This window comes from Pteropus medius, unplaced genomic scaffold, assembly GCF_902729225.1.
Source record: "Pteropus medius unplaced genomic scaffold, Ma_sr-lr_union100, whole genome shotgun sequence".
NCBI lineage: Eukaryota > Metazoa > Chordata > Mammalia > Chiroptera > Pteropodidae > Pteropus > Pteropus medius.
Window position 1 is genome coordinate 8,881,693 of NW_024342471.1, and position 20,170 is coordinate 8,901,862.

General features: G+C 43.2%; 1 protein-coding gene and 2 pseudogenes across 10 annotated transcripts in view; 2 read left to right on the forward strand and 1 right to left on the reverse strand.

Moving 5' to 3' along the window:
- Nucleotides 1-3,565: 3,565 nt before the first annotated feature.
- Nucleotides 3,566-4,066, forward strand: LOC120603597 (translationally-controlled tumor protein-like; annotated as a pseudogene).
- Nucleotides 4,067-5,812: 1,746 nt separating this feature from the next.
- Nucleotides 5,813-20,170, forward strand: part of CEP250 (centrosomal protein 250) — a 40,543-nt gene continuing 26,185 nt past the window's right edge. Inside the window, exons 1-10 of one of the 10 annotated variants that reach the window (XM_039864171.1) lie at nucleotides 5,813-5,926; nucleotides 12,264-12,553; nucleotides 13,121-13,177; nucleotides 14,117-14,199; nucleotides 14,421-14,591; nucleotides 15,364-15,470; nucleotides 15,714-15,965; nucleotides 17,419-17,515; nucleotides 19,351-19,458; nucleotides 19,980-20,138. In XM_039864171.1, the coding sequence (XP_039720105.1) occupies nucleotides 14,469-14,591; nucleotides 15,364-15,470; nucleotides 15,714-15,965; nucleotides 17,419-17,515; nucleotides 19,351-19,458; nucleotides 19,980-20,138 (846 nt within the window). In that variant the 5' untranslated portion in view covers nucleotides 5,813-5,926; nucleotides 12,264-12,553; nucleotides 13,121-13,177; nucleotides 14,117-14,199; nucleotides 14,421-14,468. Of the gene's footprint in view, nucleotides 5,959-11,253; nucleotides 11,481-12,263; nucleotides 12,554-13,120; nucleotides 13,178-14,116; nucleotides 14,200-14,420; nucleotides 14,592-15,363; nucleotides 15,471-15,713; nucleotides 15,966-17,129; nucleotides 17,205-17,418; nucleotides 17,516-19,350; nucleotides 19,459-19,979; nucleotides 20,139-20,170 lie in introns of those variants that run through there. The other 9 variants (XM_039864173.1, XM_039864174.1, XM_039864177.1 and 6 more) reach the window with 9 other exon arrangements.
- LOC120604224 (uncharacterized) lies at nucleotides 12,734-12,842 on the reverse strand (annotated as a pseudogene).

Below are 20,170 nucleotides of genomic sequence, written 5' to 3' on the forward strand. Positions count from 1 at the left end.
GTTAATCCATCCCATTCGTTGCATGTACTAAGCTCTGGAAACTCCATCTGGGTGTATGTGTGTTTCTCTCTGTTGTGGGCATGGGTTATGAACAGAGTAACCATACATTTTTCACTTTTATTCTTTATTCAAAATATTTTGTTTATTTTATAAATGATTTTAAAACTTTTAAAAAGTAATACTTATTAGATAGAAAAGTAACAGGACAAAAGTAACAGGACAAAAGAATACACAGGAAGTCTCTATCCCACCCCAGACCTCAGGTCTTTTAGTCCTTCGTAGAAGCAACCACTCTTACCAATTTCCTGGATGACTTTCTATGCAACATAAGCTTTTACGAAAGTTTTTTATTGAAGTATGATATGCATACTAAATATATTTTAATTAAAAAATTAAATCATGCTCGTTGTAAAAAAAAGTCAAACAATACCAAAGTTTATTAAAGGAAAAGGAAAACTTCCCTCCTCACTGCTCCCCAACCTCTCTCCCTAAAAGTAACTACTGTTAATAGTTAGGGACCTGAAAACCTTATTGTCCTTGAGCTCAGAAACCTCAGATTCCTGTTGGACCTCTTTCACTCCTCCATCCCTTCATCTACTTTTATCTCCTACTTTGCACATAAGAACCTGGTAGGTAAGTACTATAATGCTCATTTTGCAGCTGAGGAATTTGAGGCTCAAAGAGGGGAGGTGGTTGCTCGAGGACATAAGCAGAACCAGGAGTTCAGATCCAGGTGAGTGTGCCTGCCTCCAAGCCCCATGTTCTTTCCTCCATGTTCCTCCACCTGGTTCCTGTTCAGAATCTAAGACTTCAGTTACTGTGTCACATGAGGCAGCAGGTAGTTTCAGGTTAGAATGTAATTAAGGGCTCATTTTTGAGGAAGGAGAGAACCTGGTCCCTGGTAGCTGTCAACAAACATCCTTTACTGCTCAAGCCCTGAAAGGTGGTGAAAAGATGCCACCCGATGCCACCCACTGCAAGAAATGTCAAGCTTGAGTGAGCTGGTTACTTAGAACTTAATTTTGTCAGTGGGAAGAGGCTAGGACTAGAATGAGACCTGCCCACTGAGGCAGTCAGGACAGGGGGAAACTGTCCAGCTGATGGAAGGGATTGTATTATTACCTAACTATTCAATCCAAGGAGATTCATACAATCCAACCAAGGAGAAGAATCATCAAGAAGAGCGCCCAGAGGAAATTCTTGGTACTCCTCACACATCTCATGCTCTTGCACACTACACACACACACACACACACACACTGCTTGGAATGCCCTTCCAGCCTTTGTCTGCTGGGCAGATTTATCTTTCACCATCAGGTTATAATATCACTGCCTCTATGAAGCCAGCCATTCCCTCTTCATAGAATTTACTACACTGTATGTGTGTGAAATACTTTTTTATTCACTTGCCTGTGAGTCTAGGCAAGGTCCGTGTGTTATTGTTCTTTGCATCTCTCTCAGGGTCTAACTCAGGATTTGGTGCATAGTAGGCACTCAATCAATATCTGTTTAATGATGAATGAATGGATTCAGATGGACAGAAGCAAGTTGTTTGCAATCTGCTACGAGAAACAGTATCTATTTGGTGCCTCTGGCCCTGCTTTAGACTGATAGTTTGCAGTAAGAGGGAAAAGATTGGAGTTTTTTTCTTTAATTTTCCCCCTCTATTATCCTCACCTCACTTCAATTACTCAGGGTGTTGGCATGGAGAGGAATGTGGGGAACAGGGTGAGGAAAGTCTTCTTTGAAGTAGTATTATAGCTGGCTTTATGCTTTCTGGGTCTAGAAGATGTTTAGAGCTGTACCTGTGTAACATCGAAGCATTACAGGGTGCTCTCAGGGGCACTGCCGGGCTCCTTTTCCTTAGTAAAGACATCTTTATTACCAATGGTCATTTTTCTTCTTACTTCTGGGGTCCCTTTACCCCAGTAGAAGGCCTTACTGAAAAGGACTCAAAGTGGGCCTATGCAGGCTCTCTTTCTCTTACTTACCCCACATCTGGCCTACAGAAAATGTTCCTTGACAAATTCTGGGAGACTGAGCCAACCCCAACAGAGCAGCAATCTCCTGGGTCTGCCACCAAAGCAGTTGGCATGCTTGTCTCTTGTTGCTAGATTTCCCAGGCAGGAGGTAGATCCAGTCACTATGCTCCTCAACTGCAATGGGGATAGATTTGGCACCATAGATTCTTGTGGAAAGTCCCCTCCCCCAATCACTTGGCCTGAGCAGTTAAAGGTAAAACCCCCACCAATTTTCCCCAGGAAGGGTGGGCACTCACAGCCAGAAATATCTCCACATATATTCCCTACTCTCTACTCTCTTGACCCTATAGATAAGGGATTAGAAAAGTTTAAAAGATTTTAGACTATTAGAAAAAAATATGGTTTTTTTTAGCACCTCACTTTGAAATTTCACATTCATAATTTTAAAAAGAAAAAAATCAGAGGAACTATCTACAAATAATGAGTTAGGCTGGGGTGCAGAATCCATATTACAGCCCTGGGAGAGAGTTAGGATGTAAAGTATGTTCCTAGAGGTGGAATTTAGGATATAAAAGAAGCCCAGTTCACAGAGAGGACCAGGGTTTCTTTTCTTTCAACTGATCCATTGTTTCTCCCTCCAATCCAGCCTCCTTTGAGGCCTTCTCCTCATTCTGGTTCATCAGATAGGTTTGAACATGGCCAGACTTTATTTGTGTCCAGATTAAGTCTTTTCCCATAGGTCTCTTGGGCCCCAAGCAATTGAAGTGATATATATGAACACCTGTTTCTTTGCCCCAAATAATCCTGGCACTTTATAGGACATTTGAAGTCCGATGTACTCTTAGAACCTAAAGAACCTTTCAGGGGAATGTTACCCACTTTCACACATCAGCTAACACCGTTTTTTTGCTCTGGCCCAGAAAACATACCCAGTTGTACTATTTTGTTGTGTTTTAATACAATTCCTAACTTGCTGTTAATACATTGTATTATTATCCAATACTAGTACACAGCAGATGTTCAATAAATGTTTGCTGGGTGAATGAATAAATGAATAAGGGAACGAATGAACAAATTTCCCTTTTCAAAGATCAAAGATTAATGTTCGGTTTTAAACACTTTCTACTCCATTTACCCTTTATTGGTATGTCTTCGTAGTCTGGAACCTGTGTTTACTCCTCATGGTCTTAAAATGAATTGTGTAGTTTGCTGATGAATTTTATGGCATTAACCTTTGTAATACTAAAGTTGACTCAATTCATTCATCAAATGGACGCTTATTTATCAGCACCTACCATGTGTCAGGTCTGTGCAAAATGCTAGGAATAAGTCAAACATAGTCTCTTATGCTAATGAAGCTTAAATTTTAGAGGGAGAGAAAGATAACAGGTAAACAAACAAACTAAAAAAGAAAGTGAAAAGTTCTGTGAAAGAAACAGAATACTGTGATATAAAATGATAGCTTTTCCCTCCTCCCGCTTCCCCTACCAGCATGCCCCAGCTGCATGGCACTGGCTTTGAGCTCCTGCCTCCTGCTAAGCCATCACCGCTGTAATCTCCTGCCAGCCTCCACCACGATTATTTACCAGGGCCTCATCAGCCATGATGAGATGGTCTTTGACATCTACAAGATCCAGGAGGTCCCAGAAGGTCTGTGCCTGGAGGTAGAGGGGAAGATATCAGTAGGATAGGGGGTAACACTGATGACTCACTTATTGATGGAAATGCTGCTCTGAAGGCCCCAAGGGCAAAGGTACCTAAAGCACAGTAATCACTGGTTTTGATATTGTTATGAACCATCATTTGTTGGAAACCATCTTCACAAAAGAAGCCAAGATGTACATCAAAGATTACATAAAATCAATCAAAGGGAAACTTGAACAGAGACCAGAAAGAGTAAAACCTTTTATGACAGGGGCTGCAGAACAAACAGAGCACATCCTTGCTGACTTCAAAAATCTACCAGTTCTTTATTGGTGAAAACGAGAATCCAGATAGCATGGTTGCTCTGCTGGACTACCATGAGGATGGTGTGACCCAATACAATTTTCTTTCGGGATGGTTTAGAAATGGAGAAATGTTAACAAATTTGGCTGTTTGGATCTATCACCTGTCATCAGCACAACTGGCTGCTGCTTTTCATCCACACACCAGGACTAGGACAAACTAGACTGATGTTACCTTGAGCTCTTCATTTACTTTGACCTTGGTTTATTTAGAGGCATTGTTTTTAAGAAAAACATGTCATGTAGGTTGTATAAAAACAAAAAAAGAAACGAAGGAAGGAAGGAAGGAAGGAAGGAAGGAAGGAAGGAAGGAAGGAAGGAAGGAAGGAAGGAAGGAAGGAAGGAAGGAAGGAAGGAAGGAAGGAAGGAAGGAAGAAAAAGAAAATGATAGCACATTACTTTGGATAGCGTGATCCGGGAGAACAAAAGCTGAGGAAGTATCGTTTACGACCAGACCTGAAAGAAGGGAAGGTAACAGCTAAGACAGGACTTGGAGGAAAAGTGGTATCTGTAGAAAGCAAAGTATGTGTAAGGGCTCTGAGATAGAAGAGGTTGGTGTGTGTAACATTCAGGGTTGTTTCATTTCTCTCCATTCCATATACTGTTGTAGTGAACATTCTTAAACAGTACCTGTTGTCTGAGTACTTCTCCGAGATGGATTCCCACATCACTAATTCTTTGCATCTTTTTTTCTGTCCGGTGTCTGGGATGTTTCTTTTACCCTCTCTAAATTGTTTGCCTTTCAGAATCAGTGTCCTCCCTCCCTATAACCCCCATTTATTTTATCTTTTTCTTAAAGTAACTATTAAGAAATTTTGCATTGTTACAGGAGAAAGAATACAATATAGCTCTTATCAGTGTTCCCTTCAGCTGTGAATTGCGTTTCATTCCTAAGTGAGTAAATGGATGCATTTACTCACTTAGCATTTAGTGAGCACCTATTTTGTACCAAGCCTTATGCTGAGTGCTAGAGATAGCCATTGTTATGCAGTGCTTCTCAAGATGTGTTCTTGCATCAAAATCGCCTACAGTATTTGCTGAAATGCAGATTCCTGGGCTCCACCCCTGGTTTGCTGACTTTCTAGGGGAGGAACCTGAGGGTCTGCATTTTAAAAAGTCCTCCACATTTTTGGGGAGGGGAGGAATTTTTTTAATCCCCACTAAAAACTTAAAACCACTAAGTGGAAGGTAAATAGAATTTACAACTCTCAAGAAAGTGCGTTGATAATTTCTGCCCAAAATGCTATGGGAACAACGCTGGATCATAGAGGAAAGAATCCTTTAGAGAAGTTAGGTTTACGCAGAAAATGAGACAACTGCAATTCTCCATACAAGCAGAGAACACCTTGTGCAAAGACATGTGGGATACCAGTGCTGAGTGTTCAAATGATAATAACCATGCTGTGAGTGTTGTGTTGCCTGAAGCGGCTTGGAGCTTCGGGTCTGAAAGTATGGAAACGTTAAAACTAGTCGCCCTGCAGGTTTTACCATATACTTCACGCAGCTGTGAAGTGAACTCGGGTTTGTGGATTCGGCGTGCGCAGGCGCACCTAGAACCACGTGACCATAAACATGCGCAGTGTGTGACCCCGAAGCCAAAAGCGGGATGATTGAGGTCAAGTTTTTTTCTAATACCAAAACTTCCCTTGCTCGAATCCAGCAACCCTGGCTGTCCCCACTTCAGACTAGAGAATCTTCTCTTACTATAATCTCCCCTTTGCTTCTGAGCTACTCCAGGAAATCGGCAGCCAGTACTAGACATGGCGAGAGGCCCCCAAGCGGTGCCGTCCGCCTACACGCGCACTACTCAAGGGGGCGGGGCCCTCCGAAAGGGCGGGAGTTTGGAGGGGGCGGGGTCTGGTCCCCAGCTGGGTGGTGGGCCCCCGCCCCCGGCCCGGCCTTAGCGGCGGCTACAGCCGCACCGGCGCAGAGGAACAGGCTAGGAATCCGCGGGAGCCGAGCGTGGTGAGGTGGGGCCTTCCGGGCAGGCGGGAGGTGCCCGGGTTAACGGTCCGAGGTCCAGAGACCCGTCCACTTATGGCGCCTTAGGGGGTCCCGCTCGGGCAGCGGCCTCCGGTTTCCTGGGAGAAACCCGAGGCCCAGGGAGGGGTTGGGACCTGGACTAGGGCTCCCGGCCCCTTGACTCCGCGTCCTGCTGTCGTAACCAGTCTGGGCTCCAGTCCGCGCAGAAAGGGATCTTCCCGATCCTCGCTTCCAATAGCCGACGAGCCCAGGGTTGTCAGGATAAGGCGCTGCGCCCTCCAGCCCATCTCGCTCCGGGCTCCCAGAATTTTACGCCTTCCTTTGCCTTTGGTACTTTGCACGTGATCTGTCCGAAAGCCTTGTCCCACCCGCCGCCTCGCTCTGGAATTCTCATTTTTCGTGACCCAACTCAAATATCACTTTCTGGGAAACCTTTCCCACCCTTTCTGCTGGCGTAGTTAATCTCGATGCTCGGTTTTTGCACTCATTGTATCGAATTACTGTTCCTGCCCCTCTTTTACTCTCATGCACACTTTTGAAGCTGTGCTAGTTTATTCTCTGGCTGCTCTGACAATGTGTTAATAAAAGGGTGCTGAACTGCGTTTCGAGGAAGCTCAGAAGCCTTTTTCACCTCTGTACCCCAGAGTCTAGCACATGATGATGATAACAGTTAATATTTACCAAATAGTCACAAAGTGTCAGGTGCTACTAAATGCATTACATGTAAAGGCCCATTTAATCCTTAAGCAATTCCTTAAGGTGAGTTCTATATCTTCACATTTTAGGTATGAAGAAACTGAGGCATTCATAAATCAAGTTGCCTAGAGTCCCACAACTAATAAGTGTGTGATGCTAGGAAACAAATTCTAGGTTGTCCGCAGAGTGTAATAATTTCCCAAGATTTTGGGGGGTTTGGCAAATGTCTGTTGATTCAATCTTTACATTAGCCCCATGACTTACGAGAGTCCAGAATTATGATGCACGTTTTACTGATAAGGCTTAGAAAGGAGAACTGATGTCTCCAAACATATAGACTTAGACCTCATCATTTCACACCATTTAGGAAGTGCCCCTCCCAGAGCTGTGATTTCATATTTCACGATTTAGGAGGCAGCTTAGTGTAATGAAAAGGGCAAGAATTTGGAAGCAGATTGGGATTTAATCTTTGCTCTGCCACTGACTAGTTATATCCCTTTCATTTTTTGAGCCTCGGTTTTCTTGTCTGTAAAATGAAGACAGTAACTCTTTCAAAGGGCTTTTTATGAAGATTACAAATGATCGTTGTGAGAAAGTAAAGTGCTGTACAAACTATCTGTTTTTCACCTTTTAAAAGGCCTTAGAACTGTCAACCTTTTACAAGACCATCAGAGGTATAGATCATTTTACCTAATGTCCTTATATTCATTCATTCAGTCAAATATTTAATGAGTACCTGCTATATACCAGGTACCGGTTTAGGAGCTGGAAATACAGCAGTCAATAAAACAATGTTCTTGCACTTGGGAAATTTACATTCTGATAGAATCATTACACATAATCAGCTAGGGACAGATAAGGCATGGTAAGGTTAATAGAAATATCAGTGTATGTGAAGAGTGGTGGTATTTTATATTGGTGGTTAGGAAACAATTTACTGAGGTGATATTTGAACAGAGACCTGAAGGCGGTAAGGGAGTGAAATATGAAGATGAGACCCAGAGATGAATGTGTGGCTTGGTGTGTTCCAAGGAGGGGTGAGAGCAAAGGGGAGAGGAGTAGGAAATGGAATTAAAACAATTGGAGGCTAGGATCAAATAATTAGGACCCCATAGGCTATTATAATGATTTCGAGTTTTATTCTGAGTAGCCATTGGAGGGTTCTGAGTGGCATAATCTGTCACTGTTTTTAAAAGGACCACTCTGACTGCTCTGTTGAGAAAAAAACAAATTTGGAAGCAAGGGTGGAAATCACTATTGTCTAGGAAGCTTTTGCAGTAATCCAGATGTATTATCTATTGCTCTACAAGGAATGACCCCAAAATTTAGCAGCTTGAAACAGCAGTCATTTATTATCTCATATAGCTGTGGGTCAGAAATCCAAGAGCAGCTTCACTGAGTGTTTCTGGCTTAGGATCTCCCAGGAAATTGCAGTCAAGCTGATGGACGGTCTGCTCCCAAGATGATTCCTTACCACTGTCCGCTTCACAGGGCTCCCAGAGTGTCCTTAGGACACAGCAGAGAGAATGAAGGGGGTGGGGCAGAGGAAACCTGTAGTGCCTTTTATGACCTTGTCTTGGAAGTCATTTCTACTGTATTCAGATTCATTAACTTTGTTCCACCTCACTCTTAAGGGGAGAGAATTAGGCTCTACCTCTTGAAGAGAGGAATATCAAAGAATTTATGGCATACCTTAAAGCCACCACACCTGGCAAGAGAGACTGGCTTGGTTTAGGATAATAGTGGTGAGGGGTCAAAAAGTGATAGGATCTGGTAGAGCTAACAAGATTTGTTGGTGGATTGGTTGTAGGGTATGGGAGAATGGAATAATATGATTGTAAGGCTTTTGGCTTGAGCATCCAGAAGGATGAAATTGCCATTTACTTATTAAATGGGCGAGATTGGAGGAGTAGGAGTTCGCTTTTGGGCAAATTAACTTTGAGATGCCTGTTAGACATCTATGAGAAGAAATGAAATAGATGTTTGAACTTAGTATAGGGGTGTGAAGTTCCAAAGGGAAGTGTTGGCTAGAGATGTAACACTGGGAGTCATGGGTGTGTAGGTGCTATTTTAAGCCATGAAACTGGATGAAGTTAACTTAGGAAATGAAGGTAGGTGGAGAAGAGGTCTGAAGCCTGAGCCCTGGGACCTCCAACCTTTAGGTGTTGGGGAGATGAGGAGGAGCCAGCAAAGGAGACTGAAGGGAGAGGCCAGGGAGGCGGGAGGAAAACAGGCCCCACAGAGGAGGTTTTTATATAAGGAACTGCATGATAATTTTTTTTTCTGGAATAAGAAACAAATTGTCTCTGTAGACAAATATATATAGTTTTCTTTGCTCGGGAAATAAAATGTTTGTGCCCTCAAGTGTTTTGCTTTTTTTGCTTTAAATAACAAATTCTATTAAATAATACTAGTCCACATCTTATTCCTTGCAACATTTATGCCTCTACTCCAAGTTTAAGTGATATTACTTCTATTGTAAACTTTATTTAAATACTCCTTTTGGAATATTTTGAAGGGAGATGAAATACACAATTTATATCACTCTTCCATCACTTTCCATCATAGGTGCAGAGGTTACTGCCCTTCCCAGCCTGGTTCCTAACAAAAGTAGGAAGTTGGTCTTATTCATTTCTGTGTCAGACACAGTAGTAGACTGTGATAATACCAAGCTGTAATTCATGAGTGTTTATGAGTGTTTAATGTATAAAAGAAGTGATTCTTTTTCCTTTTCCTCCAGTAATAGTGATGTCTATTCAGTGGTTTACAGTTTACAAAGCATGGTGACATCCATTATCTCGTTTGAGCGCAATCCAGTCTGTTAGCATTTGCCAGCTACTGACCTTTTCCTTTCTCAGGGACACCAAAACCTACCTTCTTTTGGAGCTGTGCTAGCTTATTCTCTGGCTGATCTTACAGTGTGTTAATGAAAGGGCACTGAAATGCATCTGGAGGAAGCTCAAAACTAAATCTCAATTTCAGAAAGATTCCTGATGTAATTTTCTCTGTCCCTTCCCTCTTTTTATTCTTATTTTAGTGAATTTCTGTTTTATGAGGATTTTTTAAATCATAAAACACTTCAAATCATTTTTAAAGTAAACTTTATTTTTAAGAACAATTTTAGATTTCCAGAAAAATTGCATAGTACAGAGAGTTCCCATATACCTTGTACCCAATTCCCCCTATTAGTCGCATCTTACCTTAGTATGGTATATTTGCTGCAATTTCAAATCTTTTTTTTTTGAGGTAAATGGGGCATATAAATAACATGAAAAAAATGAGTTACTTCATCTCTAGGCCTTAGCTTCCTTATCTGTAAAATGAGAGGATTGAACTAAAATTTTAAATAGCTCTAAAAATTTTAATTATCTGCTAAAGTAAAATAATCATATAATTCTAATATAATTCCATTTCATTCGTGAAGTATTACTATCATCTTCTCAAATAATGTTTACATGTTAACAGCAGCCTTATCCTAAAAGAGGATTTAATATGAGAATTCTAGGAACTGTAACAGGACTGCTTACAGAGATATTAGGTCGAACTACATGAAATTACCATTTTTATAGGTTAAACAAAGGGTAAATATTGTTAATTATGGTTTAACCTAATATTTTAGGGGTAGGCAAGCTCTGCAAACTCAAGGATCTTCAGTTTCCCAGGAAGTAATGTAAATTAGTAAACCGAGTTTTCTTCTATAACTAATAAAAACAACAGCACAAGTGCAACGATAAGTGACAACTGAAATCTGTTATCCATGTGAGTGAGAGAGTAAGCCTGGGTTGAGGGCAGACACTGTGGTGAACTGGAAAGCATATGCTCTACTTAAAGGAGACAGATACCATTCAACTGCACATGGTTGTTGCCTTGTGGGAATGTGTGTCAAAGGTCACTAGCTAGTCCAATTTTCCAGAAATATTAATATTTATATGCATTTTTCCAGTGGTAAATGTTGGCACCTAATTTGAATTCTTAAAAATTATTGTATGGGCCACACGATGGTTGAAAAGAGCCAACAGTCCACATTTGTAATGTCTGGCCAAGGGTTTAGATCTGCCAGGAATGAGACCCACATGCATTTCTTAAAATTATATGTCGTTGATAACCTACAAATGACTGAAATGAATTAGCTCTTGCCTTTGAGGTACTCACAGATTAGTAGAGAAGACAGGAAAATAATAATGCTAAATGTAATATAGACAGACTTTCTACAATTATATATATGTGTATATATATACATGTATATACACATATATATGTATATACATATATATGTATATATATGTATATGTATATGTATATGTATATGTATATGTATATGTATATGTATATACACACTTCTACCTCTGGGAGGATAAGATAGGAAGTAACATTTGAGCCAGGATGCAAGAGATCAACAGTTTGATTCATGAAAGGGATTTGGGGCCCCTGAAACTCCCACTGTATGTGCAAATGTTAGATTTGCATTTGCTGTATATACCATTTTCTTGATAGGTAGTTGGAAATACAGATATCCTTTAATCTTACTGGTGGGAGTCTCAGGATTAATAAAACGAGAAAACACTAACCTATCTCCCTTCACCTAGGTAATAGGATTATCATGTTTTCGAGGCCTAAGAAACTCAGAGGTCACGTAGCTGAGTGCCCTCATTTTTGGACGAGGAGTGGCATGCCTGAGGTCACAGCCCATTAGAGGCAGAGCTTGGACTAGCACCCATGACTCTTCTTGACCACCATGTTTCCCCCTCTCCTGGTTACATCTAAAGGTCACTGGCTAGGCTGGCCTCCCCTGCCGGCAGGTGCCCAGCTCCTGGTGAGTGAGGAGGGTTTGCCATCCTGCTGAAGTTGATTCAGTCTTCTCTCTGTTGGATTCCCTGCTTGAAATGTTTGCTACTCCATTTCTTTGTCAGAGAGAGCAAGTATTAATTATGATAATGATGTTTCACACAGTTCACAGCCCCCCCAGGTTGGGTTAAATGCCTCTCCTTTGTTTTCCTATACTGTCCTGCAATGTCTGTATTATTATTGAACATACTACATTGTACTGCAGGTCCTCAAATAACATCGTTTTATTCAACATTGTTTTATCATAATGTTGATGAGATGCCATGGGACCTTAACTCTTTATATCAATTAGCCTATCTTAAATTTGTTATGCCTCATTTCACTTAAAGCTGTAGAACCTATAGGTGGCATAAAGTGAGGACTTACTGTATTGTAATTATGTCTGTCTCCCCTGCTAGATCACGCATCTTCAGTGATTTATTCAACAAATGTTTATCAGGCACTGTGCCAGGCACTAGAGATTCAGTGGTAAAGCAGGAGCTCTCTTGGTCTAGTGCAGAGGTCCAAAGGCACGCCAGAAAGCACTAGTCTTCTGAACTTGTTTCATGGTCAGATAAATTTAGGAAATGATGCTCATTATAGCCTCCTTTAGAGATTAGGATCTAAGTATTTTAAAGGCCCCGAGGGGTCCTGTAGTAAAAGAACCTATTTACTTTGCCCATCCCAGCTTTGTCAGACTTAATGAGTATTTGCTAAATATATTTGTATTGTATAGACAGTCTTTTAAACTCCACTGTGTGCTTTCTCCCCAGCTCAAGAGGAGGTTCAAGTGGTACAACCATGATTACAGACCCCGCTGGGAACACACAGCCTCTGGCTGCATAGGGGCCTGTGCGCTTATTGTCTTGTGCCCCCATGGAGACAGGAGGCCCTGGGCTGAACAGTATGAATCCGCAGTCACTGCAGCTGGTGCTGGAGGAGCAAGTGCTAGCGCTACAGCAGCAGATGGCAGAGAACCAGGCAGCCTCCTGGCGGAAGCTAAAGAGCTCCCAGGAGGCCCAGCAGAAGCAAGCAGCCCTCGTAAGGAAGCTGCAGGCCAAGGTGAGGCAGCTCTCTTTCAGGGAGGGGAAAAGAGGAGAACACCACCTAGAGCTATGTGCTGAGGTGGCATAAGGGTTTGCAGGAAGCAGAACCATGTGATGAGAATGTCCCAAACAGCCTCTCCTTTGATGCTCATACCTACTGCATGAGATATACACTATCTCCCCCCTTTTTTTTAAAGGCCTACGGCACCTGATATTCCTAGGTGGAATCCCATCCAAGTACTAACCAGGCCCGACCCTGCTTAGCTTCCAAGATCGGGCATGTTCAGGGTGGCAAGGGCATAGACACTATCTCCCTTTTAAAAATGGCATTTATTGTGTAGGTTTGCTCTGCTAGTCTAGAGCTAGGACCTGACCCTAGGTTCCAACACCTATGAGGTATAAAGAAAGTATTATTTAGATGTCCACATAGGAACTGTAAGATGTTATGGTGTTACCTCACTGTCATCACCCAGTCCCCTGTTCACAGCAGGTTTACCCAAGATTCTTGGGGGCGGAGGGGCTATGGATTGGGCAGTTTGTACCAGCTGTGCCTGTCGTTCACGTCCTGCTCTGTTTGTTTCAGGTGTTGCAGTACCGGAGCTGGTGCCAAGAGCTAGAGAAGCGGCTGGAAGCCATTGGGGTGAGCGAGGCTGTTCCCTGCTCCCCCTGAGCCCTCAGTGAACATACTTGTTAGGCTTCATTTATTGACTAAGATAGATTGGGTGTGATAATATGGTGTTTGGTAAAAGCCTCTCTTCAGCACATACGAGCTTTGTCACAGATACCTTAATGGGATCTAGCTATTCTTGGTCTGTCGGACTCCAACCCTTGGCTCTCTACGGATAAAATGCAACTTCAGGAGACTTAGTCAGGTTGGAAGGAGTGTGGAATCAGAGGGAAGAAATGCATTTTTCCTCCAGAAGGTGTCAGTGTTTATCTGTCTTAGAGACACGTGTACCTTCGCAGGCTTGAAAAACATGTTTGTGGCAGAGGGATTTGTTTATGCTGTTGGCTGGGCAGAACTGGCTTTGGAAGACCCCTTTGCCTTCGTTCCAGCTCCCTCTCAGTGCCTTCTCACATTTCCCTCAGAAAAGTCCTCTCGGAGGAAGGAAAGAACCAAAACTTATTGAGTACCATTCTGTGTAGGCCAGGCACCATTAGGCATTGTCATATAATTATGTCACTTGATCTGCAAAGTAACTTTCTGAGGGGAATGATATTGCTTTTGTTTTGTAGCTAAAGATTTTGTGGTTCAGAGAAGTTAAGTAACTTCTCAAGGTCTAAAAATTAGTATAGTAGAAATCAAGGCCGTCAGTGAAAGATATGTCTTATGCTTCTTAGGTTGAAAGTTCTTTTCACTACCAAATGCCATCTTTCAGGAGAAGTCACATGTTCACCTTTGGAGGGAGGGATGCAGTGGATTTACTTTCAGGATGCAGTGATTGAGGAAAGAGGCATATTGCTGACAAATGGGAGAAAGAATAAAAAGAATGTGGCTGTTGTAGAAGGGGGCACCCAGGAATTGGTGTGTGTGATGTTCTCTTTGGAGGTAAATAAGGCTTGTCTCTGTCTGGCTAAGGGACCGATCCCTCAGAGGTGGGAAAGTGTGGAGGAGCCAAACCTGGAACAGCTGCTAATCCGATTGGAGGAGGAGCAACAGAGGTGATGGACCCCAAATTCTCTGGCCTGGGTGCTTGGCCACTGGGTGGAGAAGGCTGACGGGAAACCTCTGTCCTGAGGGCTAACATGGATCAGAACCATGGACGTCAGCCTCAGCCCTCCAGTTCCTGGCAATGGAAAATTCCAGTTGTTTTCATCTTACTCCAAGAGGTCCAAGGGTTGGACCAGACCTTTATTTTGCATTTGCTCCTACCCCTCCCCAGTGCAGGTGTGAGAGTCTAGCAGAGGTGAACACCCAGCTTCGGCTGCACATGGAAAAAGCTGACGTGGTAAATAAAGCCCTTCGGGAAGATGTGGAAAAATTGACAGTAGATTGGAGCCGGTCCCGCGATGAGCTAATGAGGAAGGAGAGCCAGTGGCGGATGGAGCAGGAGGTAGGAGGGACAAGGGGCTGGAACTGTGAAAGGAGGGCTTACCCTCTGGGCACCACCCTGGTTAGCACTGGACTTGGACGGAGATTGGATGTCGTCCGTGAAGTCTGACCATCCTTGTTGCTCCTGCTGGCAGCTTTGCCCAGCTTAGGCCTTCAGCTAGTTCTGCCCTCACTTGCCTAGTCAAGGTTTTGGTAACAGATGGCATGACATTCAAAATGCCTGTGTTCCTGTATAAGTGACTAGCTTAGGTTTTAAATGAATCTGAAAGCCTACTGACCCCTCATCTGGAGGTCTGCATATCTAGATGCTAAGGAAGTAGCTGTTGAAATCGAGTGGGGAAGAAAAACCAAATATAGACCCTGGGGAATTTTCAGATTCCAGCTAAAGGAAATTAATGTTTTCTTGCCTTTGCTCTGTGCCAGGTATTATGGTAGGTGATTTACATTTGTTATGTCATTTAGTCCTTATTATAAGTCTGGTAATAATGGTAATAACTCCCATTTATTAAGCAGCTACCGTTTATCCTTTTCTAATCTCGTTCAGAGGAAGGCCATATATCCTAGGCCCTTTGACCTTTTGAATCCTACTGCTAACTTTACTAAACTCTTCAGCATAACCTGAGTGTAGACACCCATTCATAAGCTATTTCCTCTAAGTCTCCCCCCTACCCCCCCACGCCCACCCCGCAGTGGTCAGGAAGAATCCAGGACTCCTCTGTTGGCAAAAGATAGACCTCTGCCCTTTGGTATGACCTGGGTTTTTGAACACACAGTTCTTCAAGGGCTACCTGAAAGGGGAGCATGGCCGCCTTCTCCGTCTATGGCGGGAGGTAGTGACCTTCCGACGCCACTTCCTGGAAATGAAGTCAGCCACTGACAGGTTAGTTTGACAATAAGGAGGGAGGAGGTTTGCCCCTACCGATTCTGTACTTATGACGATAGGCTGCTGTCGAAGGGGATTAGATGGCGGGGGCAGGTTGGTGGAGGAGTTGGTGAGGAGGGATGGTGTTTTGGATTCAGATGATTTCTCCCAGACCTGCTCCTCAGGCTTCACTGGGCCTCATCTCCATGCTCCTTTCCCTGGGCCCCTATCGGAGTCTTCTCTTTCCTTGCTTGTACTCAGAGACCTGACAGAGCTCAAGGCTGAGCATGTGAAGCTTTCAGGGTCCCTGTTGACCTGTTGCCTGCGCTTGACTGTGGGAGCACCGTCTCGGGAATCTGATGGATCTGGGAAACTATATGGGAGCGAGCCAACCCAGCTGCTACTGCTACTAGCCAAGACCCACGAGCTAGAGAAGGAAGCCCATGAAAGGAGCCAGGAGTTAATACAGCTGAAGAATCAAGGGGATCTAGAGAAGGCTGAGCTTCAGGATCGGTGAGATAGACTGGGGTCCTCGGAAGGGGTCACTGAGGGAAAGTTGACTCCCGTGGGGTGTCAGAGATGGGTGGGGGAGATGTGAAGAGCATCCTTCCCATGAGAGGGAAAGGAGATGTGCCAGAGGGAGTCTAGTTTGAAACCCAGTGCCACAGTTGGGGCCATGTCACTGCCCTCTGCCCTCAGACTATCTTCGCAGCTCAGTTTCTCTCCTGTTGGCTTACGGAGCTAGCTATGACTCTGTCCTCTGTCAGCGCCGAACTACTTGCCATCCCCAGATCAGCCAAGTTCTTCCTTTGTACATGCCGACCTCAGCCTAGAACACCTTCTTCCCTTCTCTCTCTGTCTTATCTTTAAGATGTAATTCAAATGTCACCTCTTCTACGAAGCCTTCTCTGACCTCAATAGCCTGTTAAATTACTATGCCTGGATGTGGTCTTTAGACCTGCTTGTAACAACATTGATCTCATTGTATCGCATCGATCTTTTAGATTTTTTTTGTTAGTTTTTTTTTTTATTTTTTGGATTATAATAAAGTAGATTTTTTAAAAAATGATAAGGGCAGGGACATAAGCAAAGAGTCTCATTTGAATCTCAGGGCAAAGTTCAGTTTATACCTCATGGCTAGCATTGTATCACCATCTATTGGTGGTGTACATAAATTGCAATTTATTCTGATTTTGTTTGTAAAGGTCCTGGGAGGCACAAGGACAGAGAACATGTCTTAGTTAAGTTTTGTGTCTCTAGGGATTTTCACTTTATCTGCCATATAGTAGGCACTCAATAAATGTTTGTTGAATGATACAATAATTAAATGAATACCATGTGGTGAGTGAAGCACTTAGAGATGGTACAGAATAAATTATTAAGACTTTGGAAAAAATTAGACTTCTGGGTGACTTTCATTCAAGAAATATTTATTTAACTACCCATATAATACCAGGGACTGAGCTCTAGGATATAGTGTTCAGTTGTAAAGATTTGGGTGGTTTCCCTGAACTTTGAGGTTAATATCAGGGAGGTTGACTATAATCACCCCCAAGTTGTCTCTCCTTTTTTCCTATCAGAGTGAGAACCTTGGGCTGGAGGGACCTTGGGACTATCCCATATGGCAATTCTGATGTTCTTATTGACTTCAGGGTGCTTGACTTCAAGATTAAGCGGGGCCTGGAAGGGCCTGGGCCAGGGCTTACCTTCAGCTCTCAGACCCCCAGACACGTGTTCCAGCCTTGAGATGTGGTAAATCCCTGCATGTGTCTGAGTGACTTTTGGCTTCTTCCTAGTTCAAGACTAGAGCATCTTATGGAATTCAGGGAGTGCAGGGGCTGGGGGCGCCCGGGACTCCGGGAAGGCTGCAGTGGGTATGTCTGCGTTTGGGCTGGGGTGTGCTATATAGTAGCTCTGTCTGCATCGGTGGGCTGCCCAGGTGACAGTGCTGTGCTCTTCCCTTCAGGATAACTGAGCTCTCTGCTCTTCTGACCCAGTCTCAGAAGCAAAATGAAGATTATGAAAAGATGATAAAAGCTCTAAGAGAAACCATGGAGATTCTGGTACACGATCCTTTGTTCTGGAAAGAAGTTGGGAGTGGGCCCGTAGATTCCTTTATGGCCAGGTAGTGCAGGGTACCAGTGAAGCGTTCCTTGATGAAATCCCCTAAAGCTAAAAAATAAATTTTGGCAGAATCTGAAAATTAATTAGATTTTTTCTTTTTGGGGGGCGGGGTGTTGACAAAATATGTCATGACACCTCAAAACACCTCATTCATTAAATATAATTGTCTACTATCCTTACTGTATTCCCAGGGAAGCTACAATGGTATATGCATGCAGTGTGTCCTTATCAGAGAAAGTGAGACACTCATTAAGAGCCACACTGGCAAACTAGGAAGGGGATGTGTGGAGAGATTCAAAACCTAGTCATAAGGGAAATAACTGAGAGTGTGGCAGTAGTTAGCCTGGAGAAGGGCTTGAGGAAGCCGCGATGGCTGCCTTCACATACCTGAAGGACTAACATTAGGGAAAAGAGTTGATTTGTTTCATGTTTTCCAAGCACGCACAAGCAATGTCAATGACTAGAAGTTACAGGGTAGTAGAGTTTGGCTAACAGCTAGAGCTGTTCAGTGCTTGGACAGTCTGTCTTGGGGAGAAGTGAGGTTTGTGTCACTGGCTTGCCATCTGCCAGGCTGTTATCAAAGGAATTCTCTAATATTGGATGTTAGAACCTTGGGCTTGGTTCCACTTTTCCTTTTATCTCTATGAATTTTCAGATCTCTGATCTTAGGTAGATTCTGAACCCCTATCCACATGTATAACCCTAGTCTTCTCATCCAAGTTGGTATCAGCTGGAAGCTGGACTTGTTTATGCCTTTTTGGTTCTTTTTGGTCAGGAACTTGCAAATTCAAGCATCCTAGATAATGGGCCTAGATAATGTAAATTAGTGAAGTGGGTCAGTGGTAAAAATTCTGGTTTTCCATTCGTTAACCAATGTCACCGTAAAAATAATAATAATAATAATAATAATAATAATAATAAAAGTTTTAAAAATCCTGGTTTTCCAGCGCTGTCTGTTTAGTTTTCAGTACTATCAGGGACATTTGACCTCAATATTAAGGAAACGATGCATAGTGGACTGCAGGCACCTGAAGAATATGTCTCATTTGGAGGCACCTACTGCTCGACTTCACTAATTACTGCCATATAAGAATGGGTGCTGGTGTGACCCATTTGTTAACTTTTTCAGAGAAGCCAGAAATTCAGATCTCAGTTCATAAAATCTCTCAATTTGTAAATGTTTCAACAAAACATAGCTGCCCATCTGTGTCTTCAGGCCTTCATTAACACAATACGGTGGGAAGGAGAAGTCTTCAAGTTTGTTGCTGGCTTTGGGGCTAGAGGTTTCCCTGGTTTGACCTTAGGTCTCAAGCATCAGTTTATTGTTTAGAGACAGGAGCCAGCCTCTGTCCAATGATAGCTCACGTTTATTGAGCATTTGGTTTGTGCCAGGCCCTATGTTGAGTAATTTACATGCATTTTTTCCATTTAAGCCTCAAAACAAACCTGTGAAGTAGTTGCTGTTAATTAGTCCTATTTTAAGGAGAAGGAAGCTCAAAGAAACAGTTGCCTAAGTTTACCAAGCTAGTAAATGACAGAGCAAGAACTGTAATCTAGATGGTCTAATTTGGAGCTCTTAATCACTTAATCTGAGCTCTTAATCACCACATCACATTGTCTTCAGAGTCCTGGGACAATGTCAGCATTCATATGTGGTCAGGGAAAAAATGGGGTTGACAGAATAGACAGAATAAGACTGGTTGATTTGGGGCCTGGCATGATAATTTCTCTTTTGAGAATTTCGCTCTTAGGCTCTATTTTGTTCCCTGTTCAGGAGACAAATCATGCAGAATTAATGGAACATGAGGCATCTCTTAGTAGAAATGCCCAAGAGGAGAAGCTATCCTTACAGCAGGTTCTCAAGGATATAACCCAGGTACTGGTAAGCCTCCCGTTCATGGTAACCAGGCTATGCCTCACTCCCCGCCAGGCCTCCTAGTCCTCTCAATCATGCCCAGATTTCCACTCTCCGAGGTGTCTGGGCTTAGGGTCTTGTGGGGATAATTGCTCTGAGCATATCTGAAGACTGGAACCAAAGGAGCAGCTAAGCATTCATTGACTTGCACTGCCTGCTGGAACAGACCCTCTCATTGTCAGCTGCAATTCTCAGGCCAGTGGCTGGATTCTTGTGTACATTACCTCAAAAGCTTCTTCATCCTTCATTTCTTCATTTCTTATTACCTCAGGGAATGCTCTAGCCTTGTTGCTAGCCCCAGGTTTGGGTGACCAGAGGTGAAGAGTTGAAGGAATCAACCTTTTTTGCTCTTAGATGCCTTCTTCCCTCTCCCTAGGGAGAAGGCTGAGAAGAAAAATGTCAGGTTTGTGGAGGCTGTAGTGTTAGTCCCCTGAATGGACTCCAGGCCTTGGTTACTAGGGTGGTGACCGTCCTGTGTTGGGTTTCAGGTCATGGCAGAGGAAGGGGACAATATGACCCAAGACCCTGGTCATGAGAACATCTTGGAATTGGACACCTGTGACTTCTCCCAGTTTGATTTCCAGGACCCAGACAAGGCTCTTACTCTGGTGCGTTCAGTGCTGACTCGGAGACGCCAGGCTGTACAGGTGAGAACCCCAGTGTTTCTCCCCAGCCACAG